Here is a 25,769-nt window from a genome sequence, read left to right on the forward strand (position 1 = left end):
CACACTAATATAATCAGCCCTGGTTAGTATACACTGGCATACACACACAAAAGGGACTACAACTCCCAGCATGTGTCATTCAGGAGTCTTCAGTCTGTGGTATAACACCAGCATGCTGCCTCTTTAGTTTCCTGGAGGTTGTAGTTCACCACACCTCTGTAGGGCATACACCAGTGTTTCCCAACCAGGGTGCCTCCAGGTGTTGCAAAACTACTACTACCAGCATGCCCGGACAGCCAAAAGCTGTCTGGGCATGCTGGGAGTTGTAGTTTTGATACAGCTGAAGACACCCTGGTTGGGAAACAATGCACTTTGTTTGTAATATACTGAATAGGCTAGGCCAGTGTTTCCCAATCAGTGTGCCTCCAGCTGTTGCAAAACTACAACTGCCAGCATGCTCAAAGGCTGTCAGGGAATGCTGGGAGTTGTAGTTTTACAACAGCTGGAGGCACACTGGTTTGAAAACACTGGTGTAACATGATGTGTATGCTGAATAGGCTAGGACAGTGTTTCCCAACCAGTGTGCCTCCAGGTGTTGCAAAACTACAACTCCCAGCATGCCCAAAGTCTGTCCAGGCTTGCTGAGAGTTGTAGTTTTGATACAGCTGGAGGCAGACTGGTTTGTAAACACTAGCATACACACACATAACATGGACTACAACTCCCAGCATGTGTCATTCAGGAGTGTCCCCCCCCCCTCCCCCTTCACACACAGAAATCATCCCAGTCCGAGATTTATTCCCCTGCAGTCAATGCATCCCCAGCCCGTGAACCTGGTTATCCCTTCACATAACCGGAAGGGTGATGAGGAGTTGTGTAGGAGCTTCTTGCTCTCATGCACACCTGTGACCACCTGGAGGGGGAGATGAGGGGGCGTGGCTTATTTCTTTCATGCAGTTCTGAAAGAACAGAGAAAAAAAAAGCTCTGACATCTTGTCCACAGCCTAATCCTAACCTGTCGACAACAGTCAGAGATCCAACACAGAACTACAGAACTTCCTGGCCCACAAACAGGTAAGAAAAAAAGACACATGCTACACAAACATATAATACATGTCAATTGCAAACAACATGAACATTAAAAGAAGATGCAATAAGAGACCATGGAGAAACCCATCACTCCAGAGGAGGTCTCTTTGGCCATCAGGTCCTCTAAAACATCTAGTACACCTGGTCCAGACCGTTTTGGAGCCTTTTATTATAAAAAGTTTGCCCCGGTCCTCCTACCTCATCTTACCGATTTATTTAATGCTATACGGAGGGGGCTCCTTTGGGCCCGGAATATTCCATGGCTGTTATAAAAGCCATCCCGAAACCGAACAAAGACCACTCTGTATGTGACAATTACCGCCCAATTTCTTTGATTAATAATGACATGAAATTATTGACCAAAATTATGGCCTTGCGCCTGAATACTTTTATAGGGGCCTATGTCCATCCGGACCAGGTGGGCTTCATTCCAAGTAGACAGGCCCCAGACCAGACTCGAAGAATAATAGATTTGATCTCTCTCTTACACTCCCCTTGGGATGGCAATACTAGTCGCCAAACAGGGTTTCTGCTCTCTCTGGACCTTCGGAAAGCCTTCGACTCTTTACATTGGGAATATATATTTTTAGCTCTGAAACATAGGGGCTTTGGCCCAGAATTTATCAGACTCCTATGCACACTATATTCAGATCCTTGGGCTATGGTTAATGTTCAAGGTTATGCCTCGGAGGCCTTCTGGGTCAGGAGGGGCACGAGGCAGGGTTGTCCCCTCTCCCCTGCCTTGTTCGCCTTAGCTATGGAGCCGCTGGCAGCAGTTATTCGCAATTCCCCCTCTATAATAGGCATCAGGGCGGGAACTGGGGAACATAAAGTGGCTCTCTTTGCAGATGACCTCCTACTGACTTTGTCCTCCCCTTTGACCTCTCTCCCTAACTTGTTCCATGTTTTATCCAAATTTGCGGAGATATCCGGTTTGGAATTAAACTCTTCCAAGTCGATAGCTCTGAACATAAATCTGCCAGACAGGATGGTTAAACTACTGAAACTAAACTTTGACTTCCAATGGACTACACATCTTTACTTAGGTATCAATTTGACCCCCTCGATCTCCTCCTTATACTCAGCCAACTTTCCCCAGTTGTTTCGTGACATTCGGAGTGACTTACGAACTCTGACTAGCTTCCCCGTATCGTGGTTGGGTAGAATTGCCTCAGTCAAAATGAACCTCTTACCTAGAGTACTTTACGCTTTCCGTGCCCTACCAATCTCTGTTCCCTCTCAAGCCATAGACCGCTTGCAATCTGATTTGCTCAAGTTTATTTTGGGCTCTAGGGGTAGCAGAGTGGGACGTGGGACGCTATTTACTTCCTGTTCTCAAGGGGGCTTAGGGGTCCCAAACCTCAAGAAATATTATCAAGCAGCGAGGCTGGGTCAGCTTACCCAGTTTCACATACACCACTCTAGCCCCCAATGGGTTTCTATTGAACAGTTAGCTGCACCCACCGTCCCTAGATCACTTTTACATTGGCTCCCAGCTAAGGAAAGGCCCTCAATCCTCTCTCCTATTTTATCGCAATCGCTACAATTATGGGATAGCCTTTAGCAATAGAATCCCTCTACAATCAATCCATACCCCGGTGGCGCCACTATTGCGTAATCCAAAATTTCCTCCTGGCATGGTCTCGCTGGCTTTCTCTTGGTGGACGAATAAGGGATTGTTTTGCATAGGTGACTTTATTGAAAGACTGGGTATCAAACCAATTGCCTACTTCCGCGCCTTCTATAAGTTACCCAAATTATTCCGTAACAATCAAATTGCTCATTTCTTGTCGGGTCTTAAGAAGACGGGGACGGATATAACTTCCCGCACCTCTCATGAATCATTGTGCCTGAGAGCTTCCGATAGCCGGGGCATTATTTCCACTATCTATGATACCTTATTGTCTACCCCCACCAAATTGCCGTACGTGATTGCCTGGGAGAAGGACCTGGGGAAGGAAATTGATTTGAAAGATTGGATCCTTAGCGCCTCTGTCAACTCCAAACTCTCCATTAACACATCCTTGCAGGAAGCGGGCTGGAAAGTGCTCCTTCGATGGTACTTGGTCCCTACTAGAATAGCTAAAATGTACCCCACAGCTTTTCCATTATGCTTCCGTAATTGCCAGCAGATGGGAACTATGTTTCATATTTGGTGGGCTTGCCCACGTGTAAAATGCTTTTGGATACGGGTCTATTATTTTATTTTGTCGGTAACAGGTGTGAACCTCGTGAAATCCCCGGAGCAAGCTCTACTAAATGCCCCAATCCCGAATATCTCAAAGGGACTACGCAAACTTAGTTCCTACATCTTTCTAACCACTAAGATAGCCATAGCGACTAATTGGAAATCAAGTTCTATTCAATTTCAGCTGATACGCCCCAAGATAAATTGGATAATGGCTAATGACAAATTGACGAGCCTTTTAAATGATTCCCAACAGTCGTTTGAGGCTACCTGTCAACCTTGGGTGGACTATCTGGGTAATCCTTCTTGAAGTTTCTGTCTCTGTTCTTTTCTCCTCTTACCTTCCTTTCTTTTTCTCCTACTGGAACTATTCTCCCTCCTCTGTTTCATTCCTTGTGCTGTTTCCCCTTGTGAGTCTGTCTTTGTATTGTTTAAAACCCGGTGTCACCAGGCTAATTTGTCTGATCATATACTGGTTGATTCAGGTAGCTTTGGCTCCTTCCAAAGGCTCATCTTGTGTCTCTTGTTCAAGCGGAGGAGCCTTCATAGGAATCCCTTAATGGGAAGCCACAACTGATTTGTGACTTTGCGATCCGAACCTTTCGGACTTATGCCTAATATATTGCTAATTACTTGTTGAAGTTTACAATTCTTTACAGTTCGCATAATGTGTACTGCTGACGTTATACGTTTTGTATGCTTATTAATTTTTGATCACCTTAATAATAATAAAAACATTGAAACAGAAAAGAAGATGCAATATAGCCAAAAATCTTAACCACCGGAGTACCCCTTTAAGAGGATCTTCAGAGAAGGAGGGCAAAAAAGTACTGAGTAAAGGGTCTTAAAGGGGTATTCCAGGAAAAAACGTTTTTATATATATCAACTGGCTCCGGAAAGTTAAACAGACTTGTAAATTACTTCTATTAAAAAATCTGAATCCTTTCAGTACTTATGAGCTTCTGAACTTAAGGTTGTTCTTTTCTGTCTAAGTGCTCTCTGATGACACCTGTCTCGGGAAACGTCCAGTTTAGAAGAGGTTTGCTATGGGGATTTGCTTCTAAACTGGGCGTTTCCCGAGACAGGTGTCATCAGAGAGAATTTAGACAGAAAAGAACAACCTTAACCTTAGAAGCTCATAAGTACTGAAAGGATTAAGATTTTTTAATAAGAAGTAATTTACAAATCTGTTTAACTTTCTGGAGCCAGTTGATATATAAAAAAAAGTTTTTTCCTGGATAATCCCTTTAATACTTATGTCAATGCAAGACTTTAGTTTTTTTCTTTCCAATAAATTAGCAAAGATTTTTTATTGAGTATTGAGTGTAGAATGATGGGGGGAAAATTTAAAAAAAATTTTTTTTTTTTTAAACAAGGCCGCGACATAACAAATGTAAAAAAGTGAAAGGGCCTGTAAACTTTTCAAACGTACTGTATAAAATAATTGCACAGTATATACCTGCTGAAGATAAGGCATATATATTTGCTATGTTTTTTTGTGATGGCATGAAAATGTCAGATTATTATTTTTACATCTAAACATTTAAATACACTTGATAGAAAATGATACCACCCACCAGAATGCAGGAGGTTGTTCTGAAAAGCACACTTTGTCCCTTTTTGGGAAACAATCTAGCCGAAAACTTTCATGATTAGTTCTTCGGCAGACAAATTACTTCATGTAATAGGACAAGACAGTCAGAAATCAATAATCACCTTATAGGCAAAGGTTTGTAAACAATAAACCAATCAAAACACCACAAATACCCACAAACTTCCTTCTTTTAATAAAAAACAAACTCTTGTTGTGAGTTTATAAATGTGCAGTCTGTTGTGTAACAAGTTACAATGAAGTAATACACCGAGAGACAAGAGATTATTGTAAAAGATTGCCAAAACATAGATACTCAAGGTTACGGATACCTTGGTAATAAACTACCTGTGTCACATGGGGTCATATTGTGTAAAAAGCCAGATTTCAAGGACATGGATGGAATGTACAGTAGTTTTGTAAGCATTAAACGCTCAGTAGTCGGAATCTGCTTAGAGAATATGTCCCAATTTTGTCGCTAATATACAGTGAGTGCCAACTATATTATAGTACATACTCCTGACTTCCTCTCTCCGTTACTCATGTATCTCCCAGAGCTCTCCCTTCTTGGGTCATTGAGCTCATCAAATAGTCCAGTGTCAATGATCTCCTGCTGCCAGCTGATTGGTACTGCGCCAGTAGCAAACTTCTTGAAGAATTTGGCATCTTTCTCATCAAAGTCAATCCCTTTGACCTCAGAGAAATCAGCTATGTCTGCAATGTCCTTGGCATAGACCACAGATGGGTCTGGTACAAATGGCGGGTCAACCATTCCGGCTTCCAGCCTTTGGAAGTTTACAGATTTAAAGAAAGTATGTTTTCTTGGGTCATCATCATTGGATCTGCAAGAGATTATGTAACAAGTTACAATGGCAGGAAAGCAGGACAATATTCACTTAGTGGAACATACAACGCCTATTAATTTACTAATTTTTCATGAATGAGATTATTAACCTCGAGGAAGGCTGGATGGGTGTGGGTGCTATCACAGTTCAGTTTACAGTGTTTCTCAATTTCCATTACTCTTGACTTGACTTGACTCTTGACTTTTGTTAACTTGTTTACAATTCACCAATGTCAACTGGGTCCCTATGAAAAATAGGGCTGTTGTAGAGGTATATAAAAATCTACTATACCTTCATGTGCCTACAACTTTATACAGAGATAAACAAAGTATGAATCTGTATGTAGCATGCTTCCCCTAACTTGTTAGGTACAGAGATAGCTTCTAAAGAAGAAAATCTATGTCCCCAGGGGTGACGCTAGCATATCTGGCCCAGTGTCATGGATCTCCCTTGCATGCACCTGTATCCTCCAGATGCAGTCTCTTGTAGCTCCCAGCTCAACCATTCACTGTCACAGGTGGCAGGTATTATGGCCCAAATTTATCAAACTGTGTGAGAGAAAAAATGGAGAGATTTTCCCCCAGCAACCAATCACAGCTCAGCTAAAGAGCTGTGGTAAAGTGAAAGCAGAGCTGTGATTGGTTGTTGTAGGAAAATCACTCCACTTTTTCTCTCACAGAGTTTGATAAATCTGGTGCTATAGGCCTACAGTCTATAAGATGCCGAAGTGCGATCATTGTGCCTGCCTGGAGATCTTGTCCCTGCTGCATACAGGCTGTAGACTAGAAGTGCAATCCATTCTGCTCATTGTGGGAACAGGATAAGGTAAGTATGAAATTGTTAGTCTATATCGTAGTTTTCTGTATTTAGGCATAATAGGGCAATATTAATATATGGGGCATAACGGGGCATTATTTCTACATGGGGCACAGTTGGTCATTCTGACTCTATGAGGACACAGGAGGGCATTATTACTGTATGAAGAAATCGGAAATTATTACTATATGGGGCACAGGGGGGCATTATTACTATATGGGGAATAGGGGGGCATTATTACTATATGGGGAATAGGGGGGCATTATTACTATATGGGGCATAGGGGGGCATTATTACTAAAGGGAGCACAAAGTGGCATTATTAGTACATGGGGCACAGGTGGCATTATTTGTATAAAAGACACAGGAGGTATTATTACTGTATTTGGACATAAGGGGCATTATTACTATATGAGGAAATGGGACACTGTTACTAAAGGGGGCACCAAGGGGCATTATTGGTACGTGGGGCACAGAGGGCACTATTTGTATATGGGGCACAGGGGGCATTATGTGTGTAAGGGGCACATTATTACTGCATGAGGACACTGGATGGCATTATTTCTGTATGAAGAAACAGAAGGGCAGTGAACAGTGTACAGCGTTGCGGAATCTGTGTGTGCTATAAAAATAATTATTGGTAGTACATTGGGGAACAAGGAATAATATTATATGGGGCACAGCGTGACATTATTATTACAGGGGGACATTATAACTGCATGAGAGCACAGGAGGCATTATTACTAGATTGGGGCACAGTGTGGCATTATTAATGCAAGGGGATATTACTAGTATATGGGGGCACGAGGGGCAATATTATTGCCTGATGGGCTCAGTGGGGTATTAAATGGGCACTGTAAGATATAAAAACTTTTATATGTTGCACATCTTGGCAAAACAATAATTTTCTAATATACTTCTTTAAAAAATAAAAATCACATTTTATTAAAGAAAACTGCCTTTAAAAATCCCACCACTAGGGGTCCCCATACCTCCTGGGACACTAACACAGTAACACAGTTCATAAGGTTGAAAAAAGACCAGAGTCCATCAAGTTCAACCTATAACCCTAATGAGTCCCTACTGAGTTGATCCAGAGGAAGGCAAAAAACCTTCATACTAAAGGTAAAAATTACTTCCCGACTCCAAATATGGCAGTCAGAAAAAATCCCTGGATCAACGTTCTGTCCCTACAAATCTAGCATCCATAACTAGGGATGTTATTAATCCCCAAAAAGGCATCCAGACCCCTTTTAAATTCTTTTACAGAGTTCACCATGACCACCTCCTCAGGCAGAGAATTCCACAGTCTCACTGCTCTTACAGTAAAGAACCCCCGTCTGTGCTGGTGTAGAAACCTTCTTTCCTCTAAACGTAGAGGATGCCCCCTTGTTATAGATACAGTCCTGGGTATAAATAGATCATGGGAGAGATCTCTGTACTGTCCCCTGATATATTTATACATAGTTATTAGGTCTTCTTTTTTCTAAACTAAATAACCCTAATTCTGATAATCTTTCTGGGTACTGTAGTCCTCCCATTCCACGTATTACTCTGGTTGCCCGTCTTTGAACCCTCTCCAGCTCCACTATATCTTTCTTGTACACTGGTGCCCAATACTGTACACAGTATTCTATGTGTGGTCTGACTAGTGATTTGTACAGCGGTAGAATTATTTCCTTGTCGTGGGCATCTATGCCCCTATTGATGCACCCCATGATTTTATTAGCCTTGGCAGCAGCTGCCCGACACCGGTCACTGGTCTACATCAGTCGTCCCAAGTGTTCTCCCATCTAATACATAATCCCAGCCCGGATTTTTCTTCCCCATGTGCATTACCTTACATTTATCAGTGTTGAACCTTATCTTCCACTTCCCAGCTCAAATCCCCAACCTATCCAGATCCATTTGAAACAGTGCACTGTCCTCTATTGTGTTTACCGCTTTACAGAGTTTAGTATCATCTGCAAAGATTGATACTTTACTATTCAACCCCTCTACAAGGTCATTAATAAATATATTAAAAATAGAACAGGACCCAAGACGGACCCCTGTGGTACCCCACTAGTAACAGTCACCCAATCAGAATAAGTACCATTTATAACCGCCCTCTGTTTCCTATCACTGAGACAGTTGCTTACCCACTTGCACACATTCTCCCCCCAGCCCCATCCTTCTCATTTTATGCACCAACCTTTTATGTGGCACCGTATCAAATGCTTTATAAAAATCCAGATATACAACATCCAGTGATTGCCCCTGGTCCAGTCTGGAGCTCACCTCCTCATAAAAGCTGATCAGTTTAGTTTGATAGGACCGATCCCTCATAAAGCCATGCTGATATGGAGTCATACACTTATTTTTATTAAGATATTCCAAAATAGCTTCTCTTAGAAAACCCTCAAACAATTTACATACAACAGAGGTTAAACTAACAGGTCTATAATTCCCGGGGTCACCTTTTGATCCCTTTTTAAATATTGGTACCACATTTACCACATTTGCCATGAGCCAGTCCCACAGCAGCATGAGTGTGTCCAAGGGGCAAGGACACGAGACAGCTGATTGACAAGGCTACAGGAGAAACACAGCCTGCAGCAACACTTGTGTAACACAGAGTTTCACCAAACATGTGCCTCCAGCTGTTGCAAAACTACAACTCCAAGCATGCCTGGACAGTCAAAAGCTGTAGGCATAGCAAGGGAGAGGGAGGAGTCACAGGGCAGGCAAGAGATGGACACGCCCTCTCCCTTTGACAACATGGAAAAGACATTGAGCAGCTGTAATATGCTATGTTTAAGTGAAATACGGGTGATGGATAAATACAAATTACTTTTACATGATCAGGATGAGGTACTGAGTAACATAACAGTTTTTTGTGGGATCTGACAGGTACGCTTTAAGTCTGTGTTCTGCTGGGGCATTATTTGTGAATGGGATCACAGTTGGGCATTATTATTGAGGACATTATTATCATATGGTATATGAGGGGGCAAATGCTGCAGAGATAAGTTGCAGTAAGAAGAAGTCTGGTGTCTGAGTCAATTGGAGAAAAGAAAAGGGGAAAGTTACCAACTCTGATCAGAGAGAAGATGTCACCTGTAGTAAGTGCAGGACTGGATTATGCAGAGATATGTTGTTATATATACAAATTATTTGAGGCAGGGTGGGAGGTGAAAAAGATACAATATGGGGCTTGTGCCCAGACCTTTTTGGTCATAGTAATGTCCCTGTCTATACATGGAGGAGCCTGTGCTAAGGAGCCATATGGCCACCATACTCTCTCAGACAGGCTTTATGCTCACAGTAAAGGAGGTTATATGTTTCGTAACCTGACTGACCCTCTATTTAGTGAGGTGCTTCATAATGGGGAATCGGGTAAAAATTTGCTAATTTTTGCTGCTGGTGGGTAGAAAGCTTCACCCAGTCAGGCCTCAATGCCTATACTAAATGTGTACCCCCAGGGAAGTTTTTAAAAATAAATACACACACAGGAAAACAGAATACAAAACACAGTGGGGGGAATAAATAAAACTGCCTGAGCTAAAAATCTTTCACAATTTGCTGTAGATGACTTCACATCAGGACTGTAGCTAAGGGCTCGTGGGTCCTGGAGCAAAAGCTTGGGATTGGACAGCAGGACATAATGAGAGCTGCAGTTCTGCACCATTTGGAGAGCCAAAGATTGGGGAACACTGACCCTAAATGAAGTGTCCACCTAGTAATACTTACTCACCGTGCTACTCTGGCTTCTCTGGTCAGGTCTGGATGCCGTGTATTGAGGCAGCGCTAATCGCTCCCAAATCACACAGCAAGTGCTGAGCAGCAGGGCGCCAAGCGTTCTCTTCTCCCTGCCTGGCTAAGCTAGTCTAAAGTTAAACTGTTAAAGATTTAGGGGGAGACTTATCAAATCCTGTGCAGATAACAATTTGCCCAGTTCCCCATAGCAACCAATCAGATTGCTTCTTTCATTTTGCAGAGGCCTTGTTAAACATGTAAGAAGCGATCTGATTGGTTGCTATGGGCAACTTCTCCCCTCCACAGGTTTTGATAAATTTCTACTTTAGTTTATATATCTGCACCATTATTTTTTTGCTACAGATTTGAAAATTAAACCAAAATTAAATACTTCTGACATTCCCTTAAATCCTATGAACTACCATGAAAGGTGCATATTTTAAAATCGTATTCCACAGTAATTGCTATAAACCCCCTTCCCCTCCCATCCAAATTAAGAGAAGTCCCCTGACCCCCACTCGCCAATTCAAACCACACAGCAGTAGGTGCAAATTAGTAACCATGGTGGTCATAGGACCCCCTTCTCTAAATAGGTAGAGGTCCCAGGTGTAGGACCCGTACCTGTAAAGAATTTATGGCATATCCTGTAGTTCTGCCATAAATGTTTATGATGGGAATTAGGGATCGACCGATTATCGGTATGGCCGATATTATCGGCCGATAATCACGATTTTGGGCATTATCTGTATCGGCAATAACCTTGCCGACAAGCTAACAATGCCCCGCCCCCCGCACCGGCCCCACCGCACCGTGACCACCCCCCTGACCCACCGCACCGCGTCGCACCCCCCACCGTAGTGCTGGGCGGTATACCGGTATGAACCGGATACCGTTTTTTTTTTTTCTCCCACGGTATGGATTTTTGCCCATACCGCTATACCGGTCAGGCCCCTTCCCCACCCTCCGAGTCAATAAAAAAAATTAAACTTACCCGTAATGGGGGTGGTCCGGGCCATCCATCCTTCCTGTAGTGTCCGGCGGCATTCCGGGTGGAGGGTGAACCGGTCCGGGCTGTCCTTCTCCTGGGTCCTCTTCTCCACTCCGGGCAGGCTCCGGCCTAGTACGCTGCATAGACGCTGCTACGCCGTGACGTCAGGTCCGTAGCTGCGCACGGGCGTCACTGCACAGCGGCGTCTATGCTGCGTTACTAGGCCAGAGCCTGCCCGGAGTAGAGAAGATGACCCCCAGAGAAGAAGGAGAGCCCGGACCGGTTCACCCTCCACCCGGAATGCCGCCGGACACTACAGGAAGGAAGGATGGATGGCCCGGGCCACCCTGACAGGTAGGGGGAGAGAAGCGGGTGGTGGCGGCGCCGGCGACGGCCTATGGCACTGCAAAAGCCACTGCAGTGCATTGATTTAAAGCGCCCGCTTTAAATCAATGATCTGCAGCGGTGTTGCGGGGGGATAAATAGCCGATAATTTATACCGGAATATCGGTATAAATTATCGGCTATCGGCCCTAACCTGCACCGATTATCGGTATCGCCCCTAAAAAAAACGATATCGGTCGATCCCTAATGGGAATACAGCAAGTGGTGATATGGAGTAATAATTACTAGAATTCTGTAAAGCAGAAACAGAAAGATAGAGAGTGAAAGGTTTTAACTGTTGGATGACTTGATGTCCTAGCAGAAAATTGATCAACATAAAAAATCACAGGTTGACCTTACTTTATTGATATACAGTCCAGGCTAGCAGTGCGGTGTTCAATCTGGTTAATATATGTTTCTTTACGGCCATTGATCATAGTTTGTAGTGCCGCAGTCAGAAAATACACCTTTCATCTTTGGGCTCTTAACCTGGCAAGGACAATTTGAACACAGCTATAGTAATATCAGGCCATCATTTGACACTAGATAATTTATTGTTTTCCAGAAAAGTTGAGATTTTGTTCATGACAAAAAAAAACTAAACTCCTCAGCTTCTCCAGCATGGAGGATCATTTGCTGGAAGACATTTTTGCCACTTAAAGGGGTACTCCACTGCTCAGTGTTTGGAACAAACTGTCCTGAACGCTGGAGCCGGCGCCAAGAGCTTGTGACATCATAGCCACGCCCCCTCAATGCAAGAGAGAGGGGGTTGTAGGCAGAGAAGCGCAGAAAACCGGCTCCCACCCCCAGCGAGCAAAGGGGGTTAATTAACATATAAGCAACAGGGGCTACTATATCGTGCATCTTCGGAACGGTACCACAGATTCAGATGGGTAATACATCATTTTATTCTTTTCCACAGGCACTTTAACCCTGTGTATTAGGTTAAACGCAGGTAAACCAGGTGTTAGATTCCCTTTAAGATATGAGACTGACAAATCTGATTTACTAGCTCATCAGTAACTGTCTGTTTAAAGGGGTACTCCACTGGAAAACATTTTTTTTAAATCAACTGGTGCCAGAAAGTTAAACAGATTTGTAAATTACTTCTATTAAAAAATCTTATTACTTCCAGTACTTATCAGGTGCTGTATGATCCACAGGAAAGGAGGAGCAAATCCCCATAGCAAACCTATCCTGCTCTGGACAGTTACTAAAATGGACAGAGGTGTCAGCAGAGAGCACTGTGGTCAGACAGAAAGGACATTCAAAAAGAAAAGAACTTCCTGTGGAGCATACGCAGCTGATAAATACTGGAAGGATTAAGATTTTTTTTTAATAGAAGTAATTTATAATTTAACTTTCTGGCACCAGTTCATTTAAAAAAAATGTTTTCCAGTGGAGTAACCCTTTAACCTTTTCTAACAACCTGACTAGAGATGAGCGAAGTTACAGTAATTCGATTCGTCACAAACTTCTCTGCTCGGCAGTTGATGACTTATCCTGCATAAATTAGTTCAGCTTTCAGGTGCTCCGGTGGGCTGGAAAAGGTGGATACAGTCCTAGGAGAGAGTCTCCAACCCACCGGAGCATCTGAAAGCTGAACTAATTTATGCAGGATAAGTCAGCAACTGCCAAGCCGAGAAGTTCCTGACGAATCAAATTACTGTAAGTTCGCTCATCTCTAAACCTGACTAGTGTAGCTGGTGGAGTAGGCTGGGATAGATTTCTAGACATTTTGGAAAACGACTGCTCAAGCACAGCCAATAGCATGCAGCCAATATTGCACAAAAAGAGGCTAAAGGACTCTTTTTCCGAGTTTTGCGTTTTTGGTCTAACTCCATCCATGAGTTCTCAAAAACTAGCATACTCACCTGCCCCACCCCCTGTCTCACTGTTCTGATGGAGTCCCGGTGCATTAACCCTTCCTTGTCTCTGTCATAACACAAGGAAGTGCCGGCTCAGCCAATCACTGACTAGTACAGGTCATCACTGCAGTAAGTGACTAACTAAGAATACATTTCTAAATTTTGCATAAATAGATATTGTTATATTAATCTTAACCCTATCTGGCACTACTATATTAGCTCTGGCTATTGGGGTTATGAGAGATGTAATAATGTCAATGTATAATGTCAATCAGCTCAGAAAAACTTGAAGCAAGACAGAAGTAAAAAGTGCTATTTAAAATAGTATCTAACAAACTTTCCTTTACTTTGTCACCAATTTAATGTAAAAAGATATTAAAGATTAAAAAAAAAAAACTATAAAAGATTGTACATTCAATGCCTTTAAGGATGGGTTTTCAATGTTCTCTTGTCTGATACCTACGGCACCCTCTACTGGGGGATAATATATATACAGGCTACATAGCAAGCTCAAGACATTATTCTGTGTAGTTCTTTGCTGGCTGTTGACATAAGATCTGTTTATCTATAGTTATCTCCTACAAAATGTTATTCTGCCCAGAATAATAAATAGTAAAAGCACTTATATGGCACCACAGGACGGATACAAATTACAACCTGTCAGATCCTTGTTTCCTTTAAAGCTAGAATTTGGTCTGTCCCCATAGACATGAGATTTTAGTCCCCATTTGATAGAATCAGGTTGGGTTCTGAAGATTTCCTTAATTTTGGATCACTAAATCTTCTTTAAAGGGGTACTCTAGTGGAAAACTTTTTTTTAAATCAACTGGTGCCAGAGAGTTAAACAGATTTGTAAATGACTTCTATTTAAAAATGTTAATCCTTCCAGGACTTATTAGCTGCTGAATTCTACTGAGGATATTGTTTTCTTTTTGGAACACAGTGCTCTCTGCTGACATCACGAGCCCAGTGCTCTCTGCTGACATCTCTGTCCATTTTAGGAACTGTCCAGAGCAGCATATGTTTGCTATGGGGATTTTCTCCATGGACTGAGATGTCAGCAGAGAGCTCTCTGTTCCAAAAAGAAAAGAATTTCTTCTGTAGTATTCAGCAGCTAAGAAGTACTGGAAGGATTAAGATTTTTTTTTATAGAAGTACAGTGTTCCCTCAAGTTACAATATTAATTGGTTCTGGTACGACCATTGTATGTTGAAACCATTGTATGTTGAGACCAGAACTCTATGGAAACCTGGTAATTGGTTCTAAAGGCACCAAAATGTCATCCAAAAATAGGAAAAAGTGAGGATTAAAGAAAAATAAGTAGATAACTAATATAGATAAAGCAAATCCTTCCATATAAAAGTAAGAAAGATCTGCTGGGAGCTGTAAATCACTGTCTATTTCAGTGTTTCCCAAGCAGGGAGCCCCCAGCTGTTGCAAAACTACAACTCCTAGCATGCCCGGACAGCCTTTGGCTGTCCGAGCATGCTGGGAGTTGTAGTTTTGCAACAGCTGGGGGCACCCTGCTTGGGAAACACTGGTCTATGTAGAGGACAGGAGCTTCAGGGTCCTAAAAAAGTAACATGGAGTCGCCCTCACCTGGTGTCCAAAGGAGCAGCTAACCCTGGCACAGGTAAAGAGTACAGAACATGTAATACCTCCCTGTACTGTAGGGGGCGCTACCGGATCCCAGTCAGTGCATATGCTTCAGTAATACAGGTGTTTTACCAGTGAATGCCCATTCTGATTGGTCAGTTCATTGACACGTTTCACAGATCTGGACTGTCTGTACATTGTATGTTGAGTCTGGTTTCAACTTACAATGTCCAGAAAAGACCATTGTATATTGAAACTATTGTATGTTGAGGCCATTGTAAGTTGAGGGATCACTGTAATTTACAAATCTGTTTAACTTTCTGGCACCAAATGATTTAAAAAAAAAAAAAAGTTTTCCACCAGAGTACCCCTTTATTACTATACACAGACATTGGTATCTTCGGTGGGGGGGGGGGGGAATAATTTTAATGTCGTCTATGCTCTGGCTCTTTTTGACAATGTCATAAAGGGGAGGGGCATAGTCAGTATCATATAAAGCACAGGCATGCAATGGGTGGAGAACCCTGATGCAAAAGCTTAATAGAAGGAGCAAGCTGCTATTGCCTGATTTAAAGTATTGCAATTTCTAATCTGTTTTTATGTTAACATTAAATGCATATATATAATCATTGGAAAAAAATGTGTATAAGACTGAGAATATAAACATACATGGGCTCAGGACAGCAACATTTTGACATAATGATCCATGATTATCATCTATCCAGTTATGCACTGGCCTTGCTGCTTGACAGGTACTGGCAGCTGGCTGCAATGAGATTTTGGGAGACCCCTGATGACGTGTAAATACTTTCTGTGACTCAAGGGGCAGAAATAATGTCAACACTGCAGGCTGTAGTTTTTCTGCTGACCTTACACTGCCCCTTCGTGGCACCGATGTTGCTCGTTGCCATCAGCGCCATAGTCTATTGGCGGAGGATAACATTTTTAAAGGAGCAGAGTTACCTGTGAAGTGTAAGCTAACCGCCCCCCCCCCCCCCCCCCTCTCCAGGGGGTGTAAGACACATGAGGTGAGCACTGAGAGTCATTCAGTCACCACTAGGGCTGGGAACACGTGTAAGGAGATGCAAACTCCCAATTACATTTTTAAGGGAGCATCCAGATTCAAGTAGGGGCAGCTGCGCCCCTTGCCCACCCCTGAGGATGCCCATGTATACAGATTCAAATACAATTTTAAATTGTACCCAAATGTTAACTGTGTGGTTCTTTTGTATGTCCAGTTAGAATGTGATATCTCCAGGTTGCACGATCCTATGTTGCTTGTGTACAGACCAAATATAAAGGGTTGAGCCCTAAATTACAATTCATAAGCTCATTTTGAATCTTACCTGCTGCCAAGTCGCTCCCCGGGCTTCTTGGCGAGCAATGATTTACATATATCCTTTGCCTCTGTGGTAAAGTTTGGATGGTTGAATACAACCTCCTCCTCCAATGTTCTGCGTTTCAGGTCATCCTTATTTTTATCCTTTGGATCTCTAAATGGCGTATGGCCTGCGATCATTTCATATATAGTGCAGCCCATTGCAAACCAGTCAACTGGATATGAGTAACTCTCATCCTTGAGGATCTCGGGTGCCATGTAGCCATTAGTACCAGCCTATAACACACAAAGAGAAAGGACAAGTGAGAAGAAATCTTCCACATAGATTATATTACATAATAAATACAAAAAAAAATGATTAGCGTTTATCCCAAGATTAAATGTTTTCACTCTTTATGGATCTTCCAAAGATAGCTGATCATTGTAGATAGGAAATCATTTTTAATCTTAGGATAACACAGTTAAATGGGCACCATGTCATGCTTCATCTCCACAGGACTGGTGCGCTTGGGGAGCTGAACACTTAGAATTAACATTTCCCAATAGATTATAGCCGATCACTAGAGATCCCAATGTCAGGTCACTCGGTGATCTCACACGCGTGGTCTCCGAAACGTCGTAAGGTGTCGACGAAAGCTCCAGCCTGTTCCCCTTTGTGAGAGGAAGGTCCATGTACTGAAGGAAGCCCGGACATGGGGTGAAGACTTGCTACAGCTTGGAGAGTGTCGAGCGTGTCCGAAGAAGGTGCACTTTGGGTTAATTAAAATTTTGTAATATCTACTTATTGCAAAGACTTTGCCTGACATATTGTGAATTTTTTAAAGTTTTCACTAAAAGCAAATTATAAAGTTACAAAGTTGTTGGTGGCGTTTTTTCACTTTTGTTACTTGGATTTTTAGTGAGTTGGGAGCCCTCACTTATAAAACGCAAGACACCCGCCCAAGTGTGAACAGGTGACATATATATATGTATATTTGCTGACCTCACCTATTCATTTCATCATCACGCCTACTTTAGGTGTGAGTGACAGCACCAGCACGGCCGATATCACTGTTCTTTTCACTGAAGAAGACCTAGGCCTGCGCGAGAACACAGCGAGCAGATAGTCGGTTCTACTCAGACTGTCAAGCATACCTGAGTAGGCTACTGTTACGCCGAGCGCTCCGGGTCCCCGCTCCTCCCCGGAGCGCTCGCTTCACTCTCTCCGCTGCAGCGCTCCGGTCTCGTCCTCTGACCCGGGGCGCTGCGATTCCGCTGCCAGCCGGGATGCGATTCGCGATGCGGGTAGCGCCCGCTCGCGATGCGCACCCCGGCTCCCCTACCTGACTCGCTCTCCGTCTGTTCTGTCCCGGCGCGCGCGGCCCCGCTCCCTAGGGCGCGCGCGCGCCGGGTCTCTGCGATTTAAAGGGCCACTGCGCCGCTGATTGGCGCAGTGGTTCCAATTAGTGTGTTCACCTGTGCACTTCCCTATATCACCTCACTTCCCCTGCACTCCCTTGCCGGATCTTGTTGCCTTAGTGCCAGTGAAAGCGTTCCTTGTGTGTTCCTTGCCTGTGTTTCCAGACCTTCTGCCGTTGCCCCTGACTACGATCCTTGCTGCCTGCCCCGACCTTCTGCTACGTCCGACCTTGCTTCTGCCTACTCCCTTGTACCGCGCCTATCTTCAGCAGCCAGAGAGGTGAGCCGTCGCTAGTGGATACGACCTGGTCACTACCGCCGCAGCAAGACCATCCCGCTTTGCGGCGGGCTCTGGTGAAAACCAGTAGTGGCTTAGAACCGGTCCACTAGCACGGTCCACGCCAATCCCTCTCTGGCACAGAGGATCCACTACCTGCCAGCCGGCACTGTGACAGTAGATCCGGCCATGGATCCCGCTGAAGTTCCTCTGCCAGTTGTCGCTGACCTCACCACGGTGGTCGCCCAGCAGTCACAACAGATAGCGCAACAAGGCCAACAGCTGTCTCAACTGACCGTTATGCTACAACAGTTACTACCACAGCTTCAGCAGTCATCTCCGCCGCCAGCTCCTGCACCTCCTCCGCAGCGAGTGGCCGCTCCTGGGCTACGCCTATCCTTGCCGGATAAATTTGATGGGGACTCTAAGTTTTGCCGTGGCTTTCTTTCCCAATGTTCCCTGCATCTGGAGATGATGTCGGACCTGTTTCCCACTGAAAGGTCTAAGGTGGCTTTCGTAGTCAGCCTTCTGTCCGGAAAAGCCCTGTCATGGGCCACACCGCTCTGGGACCGCAATGACCCCGTCACTGCCTCTGTACACTCCTTCTTCTCGGAAATCCGAAGTGTCTTTGAGGAACCTGCCCGAGCCTCTTCTGCTGAGACTGCCCTGTTGAACCTGGTCCAGGGTAATTCTTCCGTTGGCGAGTATGCCGTACAATTCCGTACTCTTGCTTCAGAATTGTCCTGGAATAATGAGGCCCTCTGCGCGACCTTCAAAAAAGGCCTATCCAGCAACATTAAAGATGTTCTGGCCGCACGAGAAATTCCTGCTAATCTACATGAACTTATTCACCTAGCCACTCGCATTGACATGCGTTTTTCCGAAAGGCGTCAGGAACTCCGCCAAGATATGGACTCTGTTCGCACGAGGCGTTTCTCCTCCTCGGCTCCTCTCTCCTCTGGTCCCCTGCAATCTGTTCTTGTGCCTTCCGCCGTGGAGGCTATGCAGGTCGACCGGTCTCGCCTGACACCTCAAGAGAGGACACGACGCCGTATGGAGAACCTCTGCCTGTACTGTGCTAGTACCGAACACTTCCTGAGGGATTGTCCTATCCGTCCTCCCCGCCTGGAAAGACGTACGCTGACTCCGCACAAAGGTGAGACAGTCCTTGATGTCTACTCTGCTTCTCCACGTCTTACAGTGCCTGTGCGGATGTCTGCCTCTGCCTTCTCCTTCCCTGCTGTGGCCTTCTTGGACTCTGGATCTGCAGGAAATTTTATTTTGGCCTCTCTCGTCAACAGGTTCAACATCCCGGTGACCAGTCTCGCCAGACCCCTCTACATCAATTGTGTAAATAATGAAAGATTGGACTGTACCATACGTTTCCGCACGGAGCCCCTTCTTATGAGCATCGGATCTCATCATGAGAGGATTGAACTTTTGGTCCTCCCCAATTGCACCTCGGAAATTCTCCTTGGACTTCCCTGGCTTCAACTTCATTCCCCAACCCTGGATTGGTCCACTGGGGAGATCAAGAGTTGGGGGTCCTCTTGTTCCAAGAACTGTCTAAAACCGGTTCCCAGTAACCCTTGCCGTAACTCTGTGGTTCCTCCAGTAACCGGTCTCCCTAAGGCCTATATGGACTTCGCGGATGTTTTCTGCAAAAAACAAGCTGAGACTCTACCTCCTCACAGGCCTTATGATTGCCCTATCGACCTCCTCCCGGGCACTACTCCACCCCGGGGCAGAATTTATCCTCTCTCTGCCCCAGAGACTCTTGCCATGTCCGAATACGTCCAGGAGAATCTAAAAAAGGGCTTTATCCGTAAATCCTCCTCTCCTGCCGGAGCCGGATTTTTCTTTGTGTCCAAAAAAGATGGCTCCCTACGTCCTTGCATTGACTACCGCGGTCTTAATAAAATCACGGTTAAGAACCGCTACCCCTTACCCCTCATCTCTGAACTCTTTGATCGCCTCCAAGGTGCCCACATCTTCACTAAATTGGACTTAAGAGGCGCCTATAACCTCATCCGCATCAGAGAGGGGGACGAGTGGAAAACGGCATTTAACACCAGAGATGGACACTTTGAGTATCTGGTCATGCCCTTTGGACTGTGCAATGCCCCTGCCGTCTTCCAAGACTTTGTCAATGAAATTTTTCGTGATCTGTTATACTCCTGTGTTGTTGTATATCTGGACGATATCCTAATTTTTTCTGCCAATCTAGAAGAACACCGCCAGCATGTCCGTATGGTTCTTCAGAGACTTCGTGACAACCAACTCTATGCCAAAATTGAGAAATGTCTGTTTGAATGCCAATCTCTTCCTTTTCTAGGATATTTGGTCTCTGGCCAGGGACTACAGATGGATCCAGACAAACTCTCTGCCGTCTTAGATTGGCCACGCCCCTCCGGACTCCGTGCTATCCAACGCTTTTTGGGGTTCGCCAATTATTACAGGCAATTTATTCCACATTTTTCTACCATTGTGGCTCCTATCGTGGCTTTAACCAAAAAAAATGCTGATCCCAAGTCCTGGCCTCCTCAAGCAGAAGACGCCTTTAAACGACTCAAGTCTGCCTTTTCTTCGGCTCCCGTGCTCTCCAGACCTGACCCTTCCAAACCCTTCCTATTGGAGGTTGATGCCTCCTCAGTGGGAGCTGGAGCTGTTCTTCTACAAAAAAATTCTTCCGGGCATGCTGTCACTTGTGGTTTTTTCTCTAGGACCTTCTCTCCAGCGGAGAGGAACTACTCCATCGGGGATCGAGAGCTTCTAGCCATTAAATTAGCACTTGAGGAATGGAGGCATCTGCTGGAGGGATCAAGATTTCCTGTTATTATCTACACCGACCACAAGAACCTCTCCTACCTCCAGTCTGCCCAACGGCTGAATCCTCGCCAGGCCCGGTGGTCTCTGTTCTTTGCTCGATTTAATTTTGAGATTCACTTTCGTCCTGCCGATAAGAACATTAGGGCCGATGCTCTCTCTCGTTCCTCGGATGCCTCAGAAGTTGATCTCCCTCCGCAACACATCATTCCACCTGACTGCCTGATCTCCACTTCTCCTGCCTCCATCAGGCAGACTCCTCCAGGAAAGACCTTTGTTTCTCCACGCCAACGCCTCGGAATCCTCAAATGGGGTCACTCCTCCCATCTCGCAGGTCATGCGGGCATCAAGAAATCTGTGCAACTCATCTCCCGCTTCTATTGGTGGCCGACTCTGGAGACGGATGTTGGGGACTTTGTGCGAGCCTGCACTATCTGTGCCCGGGATAAGACTCCTCGCCAGAAGCCCGCTGGTTTTCTTCATCCTCTGCCTGTCCCCGAACAGCCTTGGTCTCTGATTGGTATGGATTTTATTACTGATTTACCCCCTTCCCGTGGCAACACTGTTATTTGGGTGGTCGTTGATCGATTCTCCAAAATGGCACATTTCATCCCTCTTCCTGGTCTTCCTTCTGCGCCTCAGTTGGCTAAACAATTTTTTGTACACATTTTTCGTCTTCACGGGTTGCCTACGCAGATTGTCTCGGATAGAGGTGTCCAATTCGTGTCTAAATTCTGGAGGGCTCTCTGTAAACAACTCAAGATTAAATTAAATTTTTCCTCTGCATATCATCCCCAGTCCAATGGACAAGTAGAAAGAATTAACCAGATCTTGGGTGATTATTTGCGACATTTTGTTTCCTCCCGCCAGGATGACTGGGCAGATCTCCTTCCATGGGCCGAATTCTCGTATAACTTCAGGGTCTCTGAATCTTCCTCCAAATCCCCATTTTTCGTGGTGTACGGCCGTCACCCTCTTCCCCCCCTCCCTACCCCCTTGCCCTCTGGTCTGCCCGCTGTGGATGAAATTTCTCGTGACCTTTCCATTATATGGAGAGAGACCCAAAATTCTCTCTTACAGGCTTCTTCACGCATGAAGAGGTTCGCGGATAAGAAAAGAAGAGCTCCCCCCGTTTTTTCCCCTGGAGACAAGGTATGGCTCTCCGCTAAATATGTCCGCTTCCGTGTCCCTAGCTACAAGTTGGGACCACGCTATCTTGGTCCTTTCAAAATTTTGTGTCAAATTAATCCTGTCTCTTATAAACTTCTTCTTCCTCCTTCTCTTCGTATCCCTAATGCCTTTCACGTCTCTCTTCTCAAACCACTCATCCTCAACCGTTTTTCTCCCAAATCTGTTCCTCCCACTCCTGTTTCCGGCTCCTCGGACGTCTTCTCGGTCAAGGAAATTTTGGCTGCCAAAAAGGTCAGAGGGAAAAAATTTTTTTTAGTAGACTGGGAGGGTTGTGGTCCTGAAGAGAGATCCTGGGAACCTGAGGACAACATCCTTGACAAAAGTCTGCTCCTCAGGTTCTCAGGCTCCAAGAAGAGGGGGAGACCCAAGGGGGGGGGTACTGTTACGCCGAGCGCTCCGGGTCCCCGCTCCTCCCCGGAGCGCTCGCTTCACTCTCTCCGCTGCAGCGCTCCGGTCTCGTCCTCTGACCCGGGGCGCTGCGATTCCGCTGCCAGCCGGGATGCGATTCGCGATGCGGGTAGCGCCCGCTCGCGATGCGCACCCCGGCTCCCCTACCTGACTCGCTCTCCGTCTGTTCTGTCCCGGCGCGCGCGGCCCCGCTCCCTAGGGCGCGCGCGCGCCGGGTCTCTGCGATTTAAAGGGCCACTGCGCCGCTGATTGGCGCAGTGGTTCCAATTAGTGTGTTCACCTGTGCACTTCCCTATATCACCTCACTTCCCCTGCACTCCCTTGCCGGATCTTGTTGCCTTAGTGCCAGTGAAAGCGTTCCTTGTGTGTTCCTTGCCTGTGTTTCCAGACCTTCTGCCGTTGCCCCTGACTACGATCCTTGCTGCCTGCCCCGACCTTCTGCTACGTCCGACCTTGCTTCTGCCTACTCCCTTGTACCGCGCCTATCTTCAGCAGCCAGAGAGGTGAGCCGTCGCTAGTGGATACGACCTGGTCACTACCGCCGCAGCAAGACCATCCCGCTTTGCGGCGGGCTCTGGTGAAAACCAGTAGTGGCTTAGAACCGGTCCACTAGCACGGTCCACGCCAATCCCTCTCTGGCACAGAGGATCCACTACCTGCCAGCCGGCACTGTGACAGCTACTATTGTAACTATTTACCCCAATAATCATATGGGGAGGGAGAGTTTTAAAGGGTTACCCTGTCAAAACAGTTTTTTAACCTATGTGCCCAGGCTTGCAAATAAAATAATAAAAAGCTTACCGCTACCTTTGCGTCCCGTTGAGCTCTGGTGTCAGGGGGTCCCATCTAGGCCGCTGACAATTGGCATCTCATAGTTGCAGATTGTAGAGTCTGCAGCTAAGATAGCACAAAGTGCCGCTAAGCCAATCCCAGACCTAGGCGAGGCACAGCTGCCAGAGTGCCATCGGCAACAGATGAGACCAGCTGACACCGGAGCCTGGCGGAGAGCGAGGGAAGCACGTGTAAGCTTTTTTATTTTAATTGCATTTTTTTTTACTGGGGCACATAGGTTAAATAAATGTTTTGACCTGATAACCCAATCAATATGGAGGGCGGATCAGAGTATATACGGGCATGGTAGGAAACATTATTGTAAAATATCCTGCTGGTAGTTATAACGGGTAAAATCTGATTGTGGCTAGTCATGAGATGTAACAGTGTCTTCTCCTCTTTGTTAACTTTTTGCACTTTCCCTTTTTTTCCCCCTTTTCCTCTTTTTCATTTGCACCATATTTTAGCATATGCTGGAATTAGAACAAGATTATAAAAACAAATGACAGAAATAAAATGTTATTCCACCATTTCCAGCACTAAAAACATTCTCATCTTTCATGGATCTATCAATTTCTAAATGTGACAAATGTGACTGAATTGTCTATTATATACAAAATACATATGTTAAAATGGAAGAAGCAACCATCCCTCCTCCTACTCCGAATAGGACCCCGCTGTATTGATCGCATTGATTTACGTGACAACCATAACTAATTGTGTAGAGATCTGCAGATGAATCAAGTCTATGTTGGTTGTGACCTAAGGACTGACGCTCATGAATCTCCGGGCTGGTATGGCAGCTGTGTGCGTCCGATTGCACAGCAAGTTGTATTTCATTTTTCTATGAATTCTATATGGTGTGGACACGAGCAGGTGCTATGTGACAGTGCTGTAAACCTACACAAACGCACTACAGCACTGCCAAAGGGAATAAAAACAACAACATACTATAGATTAGCAACTGGTATTTTTAGCAACCTCCTATTACTTATATTTAGATTTAGTAAGAGTATTATTGTATGATACAATTATCACTTATATATAAAAATACAGCCCTGGGGCAGATGTTTAAAGGGTGCTCCCTTTCAAATATTCAGCCTGTGGTCCTTTAAAGTCAGTGCAGGGGCCGCAGCCACATTGAGTCTATGGTGCGTGCAAGCTGAAGTCCTATTGGTGGAGTAGGCAGGTACTTTGCTTTCTGCTCCGCCACGCACTCCAACACCCGCTCGTGCTGCCAGGAACAGGGAACTGGAAGATGCTAATGCTGTCCATCCAGTAGGTAACTTTCTGGAGGAAAAGGGGGAAGGGGGCAAGTTGCAGTTTAGGAGGTGAATGGGCAATTTCTCCATATTTCCCGACCAGGGTGCCTCCAACTGTTGAAAAACTATCTATGGGCTTTGTATGGGGGGGATATTGGTCTATGTTCAGTGATATTTATACAGTCACTATGTGAGGGTAATGTGAGGTCATGGTGTGGCTGAATTATTATTTCTCCGCCTTGTATTCTGGTAATATTGTTCTCAGTATATAGGATTTGGTCAGTAACAGCATGGGTATACTATGTTCCCCTCCCCCGTGCAGCCCAGTGAGTGCACTGCCAAATATGGGAAGAACGCTCATGCTGCACCGGGCCGATGTAGTGACCCGTGCCCCAGCGCCCCCCTCCCCCTGCAGCGCAGTGAATGAGTGCCCTGCCGGAGCCATGAGTCGCTGCCCTGCCAGAGCCCTGAGTCGGTGCCCTGACGGAGCCCTGCCGAAGAGGGGAAGAACAGGGAAGAAAAATGGCTTGCTTAAGGTACTTACCATGTCCACATCCCCCCCTCTCGTCACCCATGTCCACCCCCCCTCTCACCCATTTCCATCCCCTCACACCCATGTCCACCCTCCTGTCATCCATGTCCACTCTCCAGTCTACCCCCTGTCACCCATGTTCACCCCCCTGTCCACACCCCAGTCTACCCCGTCACCCATGTCCACTCTCCAGTCTACCCCCTGTCACCCATGTTCACCCCCCTGTCCACACCCCAGTCTACCCCCTGTCACCCATGTCCACTCCACAGTCTACCCCCTGTCACCCATGTTCACCCACCCCACAGTCTACCCCATGTCACCCATGTTCACCCCCCCCCCCGTGTCCACATCCCAGTCTAACCCCCCCAGTCTACCCCCTGTCACCCATGTCCACCCCCTATTCACCCCTCTGTCCCTTTGTCACCCCTCTTTTATCCCCCTTGCCATCCCATCTGTCATCCCTGTTTACCCACATATTTCCCGTGTCCACTCTCCTGTCATCCATGTGCACCTTGGCCACCCCCCTGTCACCCATGTTCACCCCCTCTATTCACCCCCCCAGTCTACACCTCTGTCACCTATGTTCACCCCCCCTATTCCCCCTCTGTCCCCCCAGTCCACCCCTCTCTGTTACTCCTGTCCATCCCTCTTTTAACTGCTTGT

At 45.6% G+C, this 25,769-nt stretch overlaps 1 protein-coding gene across 1 annotated transcript in view; it reads right to left on the reverse strand.

Moving 5' to 3' along the window:
- Positions 1 to 4,991: 4,991 nt before the first annotated feature.
- GRK7 (G protein-coupled receptor kinase 7) overlaps positions 4,992 to 25,769 on the reverse strand; it is a 50,717-nt gene continuing 29,939 nt past the window's right edge. Inside the window, exons 3-4 of the mRNA XM_056564466.1 lie at positions 16,389 to 16,657; positions 4,992 to 5,650 (exon numbers count right to left, since the gene is read on the reverse strand). Of these exons, the coding sequence (XP_056420441.1) occupies positions 5,308 to 5,650; positions 16,389 to 16,657 (612 nt within the window). The 3' untranslated portion in view covers positions 4,992 to 5,307. The remainder of the gene's footprint in view (positions 5,651 to 16,388; positions 16,658 to 25,769) is intronic.

Source organism: Hyla sarda, chromosome 3, assembly GCF_029499605.1.
Source record: "Hyla sarda isolate aHylSar1 chromosome 3, aHylSar1.hap1, whole genome shotgun sequence".
Lineage (NCBI taxonomy): Eukaryota > Metazoa > Chordata > Amphibia > Anura > Hylidae > Hyla > Hyla sarda.